The sequence below is a fragment of the Coregonus clupeaformis genome, chromosome 28 (genome assembly GCF_020615455.1).
Source record: "Coregonus clupeaformis isolate EN_2021a chromosome 28, ASM2061545v1, whole genome shotgun sequence".
Taxonomy (NCBI): Eukaryota; Metazoa; Chordata; class Actinopteri; order Salmoniformes; family Salmonidae; genus Coregonus; species Coregonus clupeaformis.
Window position 1 is genome coordinate 31,810,113 of NC_059219.1, and position 6,855 is coordinate 31,816,967.

A 6,855-nucleotide genomic window follows, 5' to 3' on the forward strand; every position below is an offset into this window, starting at 1 on the left:
TCTAGAGCAATGATGTTTTGGGGCTGTCGCTGGGCAACACGGACTTTCAACTCCCTCCAAAGATTTTCTATGGGGTTGAGATCTGGAGACTGGCTAGGCCACTCCAGGACCTTGAAATGCTTCTTACGAAGCCACTCCTTCGTTGCCCGGGCGGTATGTTTGGGATCATTGTCATGCTGAAAGACCCAGCCACGTTTCATCTTCAATGCTCTTGCTGATGGAAGGAGGTTTTCACTCAAAATCTCACGATACATGGCCCCATTCATTCTTTCCTTTACACGGATCAGTCGTCCTGGTCCCTTTGCAGAAAAACAGCCCCAAAGCATGATGTTTCCACCCCCATGCTTCACAGTAGGTATGGTGTTCTTTGGATGCAACTCAGCATTCTTTGTCCTCCAAACACGACGAGTCCCCACTGTACATAAAAATATGCTCGCACTGGATGAAGACCAGCCAATCATGACAGAGCAACTAGAACCAATGAGACATTTATTCAAAAAAAATAAAAAGGGATTCTATAAAAATGTAACCTGTCAGAGATTTTGCAAACACACAATACAGAACAAAACAATTATACAGCTGGTTACCTGAGAATTCACCAAATCCCCTAGAATGCATGAAATCAAAGTGAATCATTATGGGGGTGACGACATTGTAATGTGTTACAGAAAACCAAAAGTTAATCGTCATTAACCACCTCCATCTATGAGCTGAATCCTTAATTGTGTGACAGAGAGGGGCACACTGCTACCCCCCGTGGGGCATTGAGCCTCCTAGAGCCAGATCCATGTGTGCTTTGTGTATTCATCAACTGTTCTGAACCTCGCTGTAGTCGTCGCCGTCCTCCTCATTATCAAAGATCTCAGAGAGTAGGAAGAGCTCTTGTGGATCGTTTCTGGGCACCACTTCTCTTGATTTTATCAGAACTTTCAGTCGCTCTTCAAAATTGGGGAGAACTCTACTGTTGAGGAAGTCAATGATCTCTGAAAAGAAAATACAGAAATTAAAATCGGTAAATGCTTCCAGCAAACAAGGTGCATGCCAAATGGCACCCTAGTCCCTATATAGTGTACTATTTTTTACCAGGGCCCATGGTCAAATGGAGTGCGCTTTATAGGGAATAGGTGTGATTTGGGACAAGATCAAAGCGCTCTTCCCCAAAGCATCATTATATTTAAACAGTACGGTCAAGGGGGACCTAGCGACATTTCCTCTCCCTTTATTTCGTCACTGATTACAGTGATTCACATGTAACTATTCTAATGAAATGCTAAAAACCTAGCGATAGAGAATATTGTGTGGTCGCCTGGGGTGGTACAGTGGTCTAAGCAGCTTCCTCGGGCTCACAGGTACTGTGTACTACTGCTGTGAGCATGGGTTTGAATCTGACCCACTGCTCTAGTGCTCTCTCCTCCCATCTACTTATCTCTTTCTATCCTGTCCAATAAACACAAGAATGACAAAAGGAGTGGGTCTGCCCTACTCCTTTAAAAATAATAAAAGAGGCTAGTGTATATAACAGTAACTTACACCTACCACAGAAGGACATTCTCTCCCACAACGGAACTTTGGCTACTTTTAGCCTGTAGTAATGTATCTGTACGTAGCGAGGAGTAACATCCCTTAAAGGATAAGATCAAATACAAATGTTAGCACATAGCACTGCATTACAACACACATACATCACACTGACATGCACTGTTGCATTCCACACTCCTAGAAGATAGAAAACGTTTGTAAGAGCTTTGTCATGCATTGATCTAATTCAATGACATCTCAGCGTTGTATTGAGACTTGACAATCTAAAAGTTAATACTAACACAATACAAAACCTTAAATCAGTGAATATGTCAAATTATATAAACCTAACATGACACATTGTCTAAAATGACGTATCATCTGAGTTTAATAACAACCTCTTACCCAATTATGTGAGCAATTTCTTCCCAGTTGATATCTGCAGCATCTTCCACCTGCATTGCATTCAACCTGAAAGGTCAAAAATTACATGAATGCTAAATGACGTAAATGTAATGTAAAATGTAAAAATTCACCATGCAACAGTTTCACATGAAGATATCAGGACCAAAAGTCTACCTTTTGTCCTGTGTATCACGACAGTGCAGAAAGGTCCAAGTCAACGTCACTAGACTGGGCTAATAAATCTTAAAGTATCAAAAAACAGATTCACCATTGCATAGATTGAATGGAAATCAACACACTTACGCTTTGATCAAATCCACTTTGCCCTGTAAGGATTTCGTGCCTCCACTGAATACTGGTTGTCCATTTGCCATTTTGTGCTTCAAAACACCCAACCTGGAAAAGAAGGATCAAAGATACAGCCTCAAAAGTTCTGAATCTGAACGCTTGTGTAAACAATTCAATGAGAACGGTTTGTTTTGTAACAGCTACCCCTGAAACCCCCTACCCACCATTTTGCTCGACACTGGGACCAGTGGCGCGTTTCAACCGTCTGGCACACATCTGTCCAGGGGATGTTGTTGTACAGCTTGTCTTTCCTAATGGTGGCCGGTCCACTGCCAGGCAATGCCTGTCCCACCAGGTGCTTCCGCACAGCTTCCATTAGTCTTTTCAGTTCTTCCTCGGTCCACGCACCTCTGTTTGCAGCTGAGAAATACACACCAGACAAAGCGAGAGCATTGCCCCAGGTCATACAATGCTAACAACCATTTTCCCAAAAAGATATGTGGAGCAGGATGTCCGGCAAGGATGTCAGAGTCAATATATTAAAGCTGTAATCAGTGAAACTGCCACATTTGTTTGGGATATTATAAAGAAGTTACTTCAAACACGCCACGTTTTTTTTCGCCCTTCGGCCATCATTGCATGCGTGATAGATCTGCGGAAGAATTTTTTTTACCATGATGCTGGACATCCTCTCTTCTGTTTCATCAACAAGACAAAAACAATACCTAAGGCGCTGGGGCGAACAGCGGCAATGTGTCACCTTATGCAGATTCCAGCTTTAAATTCCCAAAGTGCCCAATGACTTACACATCTGAGAAAAACGTTTCTCAAGGGCCGTTTCGCTTCGGCCAGTCAACTGCGAGATCTTCGCCCACTTGTTGCCGTGCAACGTCTGCAGTTTTTTCAAAGAGTGAAGTTCTTTTTTGGTGAACCTTCGGTAAGGAAATCAAGGAAATAAGCTTTCAAAGTGGCGCAATATGTCTGCAAATGTTAGCAAACCGTAAAGTGGTTATATCAGAACAATAGCACAGTTGTGAACACTGTAATTAAAGAAAATGTAAATAAAATATTACTATACTTTCGAACACTGTATATAGAGGCAACATAATGTAAGCCGCCATAGACGTTTATGACCGTTAGGGTCATTTCCTTATAGTAACTAGCCCCGTCTCACCTGCCCTTGTAGTTGCTGCAATCAAACATTTTCCTCCCACGTATATAGACTTGATGCCAAGGCCTGGGTATTCCTTCAGCTGGAACAACAGGTTAGGGAGATGTAAGATCAGTTTTCTGGGAAATTCCTTAGCATACTTTTTGGACCATTGTAGACAATGCTGAAGAACAGGGATGTAATGTGGATAAAGTTCTCTAATCGAATTAACCTGGCTACAAGACGACGTACCTATTCTTTCATGGAATCTGTGCTGACTCTTCAACTTCTTGATATTTGCTTCTTCCTTTTTGAAGCGCTGTGGATGGAAGAGCTTAGAGGCACTCTGAATTCCAGTGAGAGCCAGGAAGTCATAGACGTTACTCACGAGTCGTTTGTTCTCCTGTGCATTGTACCTTCCACTTCGCAGGGAAAGGCCTGGGAACAACAGAAGATTCCACAGGGGCTTAACCGATTGGTTTGAAATGATAAAACATGATAATACATTCAGCCACATCTCTAAACACAACTAACATCTTACATATCATTGCTTACATGTTACATAATGCCGTGATAAACACTCAAAAATATTGAACCATGAGTGGCTGAAGAATAAAAATACCTTGTCTTCGGAATTCCTTGAATCGATCAAGATCATACTTTATCATCTTATGGATCACGTCAGCAGACTTTGTCTCTATATTGGGAATGAACTCTTTGAGATCATTCAGAGCCTGCCAGTCGTCCTCACTGTAGAATAGAGAGGGGAGAAAATCATTAACGTGATGTCTAAACATCTGTTTTGAAACCTCTGAGTTGATAGAGCAAGAGAGACTTGCCTTCCTCTCTGCACAGGAAGGATGAAATTCTGGTACACAGCATTCACAAAAGGTCTGGTTTTCACCAGCAAATGCTACTAGGCAATTCCACAGAAACAGAGTGATGCAGAGACAGATTTTTCACTTTAAAATGCATGTTGAACAAAAACCAATGATTGCAAAGTTACACAAACCATACAACTATGCACAATAACTACTTTTAACAAGTTCCACAGAAAATTTTACAAAGACATTTACTGGAAGAACAGTTCAGATGCACATTTTGGTAACAGAATGACGTATGGGGTGTTGGTGCAGTCATTCTGTTACCAAACTTTGCATTGGCACTGTTCTACAAGTAGCCTAAATGTATGTTTGTAAAATGTTCAGTGGAAATGGTTAAAAGTCATCCTTGTGCATAGAGTTGTATGGTTTGTTAAACTTTTCAATCATTGGTTTTTGTTGGGCATACCTTAAAATGGAAAATCAGAGTCTCAGCATCACTCTTACTGTGGAATTGCCCTACTGTCAATGGTTGTGTTCACTAGGGAAATCACTCATTACAAATACGCTAGATTCACACTTCAATACGAGTGAACCAGGTTTCTTTCTACTCACCTTAGAGTTTCTTCCTTTAGGCTGGGTCTGTTGTGTTGGGTCCCTGTATCAACCATGGTTGAATGGGCGCCCTCCTCTGTCTCACCGTTTGTTCCAGCATCATGAGTCCTGTTGTCATTTGGAACGATTAAATCCAAAACATCTACTGCAGACTGAGAGTGGACACTGTCCATTCCCTTGTCTGACTCTCTGTTGTGTTTTCTTTTTCTCCCGCTGCCCTGCACAGCTGCAAACCCTCCATCCGTTTTCGGCCTCTTTGACTTCAATTTTCTTTCAGTTTGTTCTTTTATACCTGGAAGGTCTGCTTTATCTGGACAATCGTTCAGTTGACTCTCTCTGTGTTTTTTCTTCTTCCGTTTCCTCTTCTCTTTTACATTCTCCTCTACCTCAGTTACCACATCTTTACCTCTCTTGACCGTTTCAGTGTGCAGTTCTATGATTTCTGCATCATCTGCTGTTCTTGAAACTGTCTGACGGCTTTCCGCTCCCTCTTCAAGATCTGTTTGTCTGTTCTTGTGCTTCTTCTTACTCTTTCTGGCCTCATCTGGCGCTGTTACTGCTGAAACATCTACTGCAGGCTTTGAGAAGACACGGTCTATCCCCCCTTCTGTCTCAACTTTATTATGTTTTCTCTTTTTCTTCCTGCTACTCATATTCTCCTCATCAGCAGTCACTCCATCCTCTCCCACCTGTTGTGTTTGAAGATTCTTTGACTTTTTCTTCGTTTTCCCTCCAGTTTGTTCCTCAGGATCTGGTACCTCCATTTCATTTTGAACAACATTTAGTTGATTCTCTTCCTTTCCCTTTTTACGTTTCTTCCTCTCTTTCTCCACCACTTCCAGCTCGGTCACTGTTTGCTCTTTATGTTTAGGTTCTTTACCCCTTTCCACTACTGTAAATTGGTGAACCTCCTTTTGATTATGATCAATTGCCGGTTCTTCTGGTCGCCGTTCAGATAGTGCTTTAGTCTTTTTCTTCTTCTTTTTCTTCTTCTTCTTTTTGTCTTTTTTACATCCCTCGACTGTATCAGGTGCCACTGATGAGATTTCAGGAGTTTCTTCAAACAAAAGAAGGGATGTTCGAGACAACTCAATCAATAAGAAATTCTCACTTGCCCCCTGTTTAGTGGATGTCGAAGTCCCCAGCATGGTGGCTGCAGCATAACCTATTATCTCTATCTGTAACAGAAAGACAATATTAACGTTTATCCATTGTTTCCTAAATGTGAAAGCATGGATAGGCATTAACTTTAGCAGCTAGGTAACGTTAACTAGCTACCATAATTATATTAGCAAAATACGTGCATATGATGCACACGTGTGATCATTGTTCGGATAACTAGCTAGCTAGTGGCTACATAACATGTGATAGTTCATCCAAATAGTCTAGCCCAGGTAGCTAGCTACGTAAATCAAATATGATAAAACTCTTTAAAAAACTCAAATGCATATGGTTGAACAAGTGGTGAAAGTGAAACCGTAACTTATTTGGTGACAAAAGTGACGTCGACGGAAATCCGGAAATTTAAATCTCTTTGGTGTTAACAATGTATGTGTGTGTGTGACTATGACCAAAGCTAGCTACTGCCACTCTGTGGTGGTAGATGTACTATAGCAATAGAATGAATAGGACGAGCTTGGAACCTCTAACACTGCCAATTTGACTGGTAAACTACACTCGCAATGGCTGCCTGCCTGGTATTCTTCTGCATTCCCGTGTCATTTCCAACAATTAGGATTTATAGGTCTAGATTAGTATTCCCGCTATATATAATATGCCATTTAGCAGACGCTTTTATCCAAAGCGACTAACAGTCATGACAACACTATAGTTGGGCAGATAATATTTGGACGTTTTCAGAGATCTGTTAATTGTGCTTCTGTTGATAAAACTTTTGAGATTAGGGGTTTTCTATGTGGTGATTTTATGTGGTGATTTTAGGACGCTAAATACAGTCAGCAATGGCCAGCGATGAATGCTGTGTGTTATAGACAGATATAGATTTGGGGATGCAATTTCTATAGGCCTAACTCAGGTCTAACTCATTATAATAGCCTA

At 41.3% G+C, this 6,855-nt stretch overlaps 1 protein-coding gene across 3 annotated transcripts; it reads right to left on the reverse strand.

Annotated features, from left to right (window-relative positions):
- Positions 1 to 756: 756 nt before the first annotated feature.
- On the reverse strand, positions 757 to 6,306 carry LOC121543547 (transcription termination factor 1-like). Of its 3 annotated transcripts, XM_041853499.2 has the most exons (11): positions 6,076 to 6,306; positions 4,798 to 5,975; positions 3,984 to 4,111; positions 3,614 to 3,799; positions 3,386 to 3,464; positions 3,019 to 3,143; positions 2,436 to 2,631; positions 2,227 to 2,319; positions 1,924 to 1,989; positions 1,537 to 1,622; positions 757 to 983 (listed from the first exon to the last, which is right to left on the reverse strand). In XM_041853499.2, the coding sequence occupies exons 1-11, from the start codon at positions 6,076 to 6,078 to the stop codon at positions 808 to 810; spliced, it is 2,316 nt and encodes a 771-aa protein (XP_041709433.1). In that variant the 5' UTR covers positions 6,079 to 6,306; the 3' UTR covers positions 757 to 807. The 3 variants fall into 3 exon arrangements, with proteins under 3 accessions (XP_041709433.1, XP_041709432.1, XP_041709434.1); XM_041853498.2 differs by having other exon boundaries at positions 4,798 to 6,306; XM_041853500.2 differs by having other exon boundaries at positions 896 to 983; positions 1,531 to 1,622; positions 4,798 to 6,306.
- Between the last annotated feature and the right edge of the window lie 549 nt (positions 6,307 to 6,855).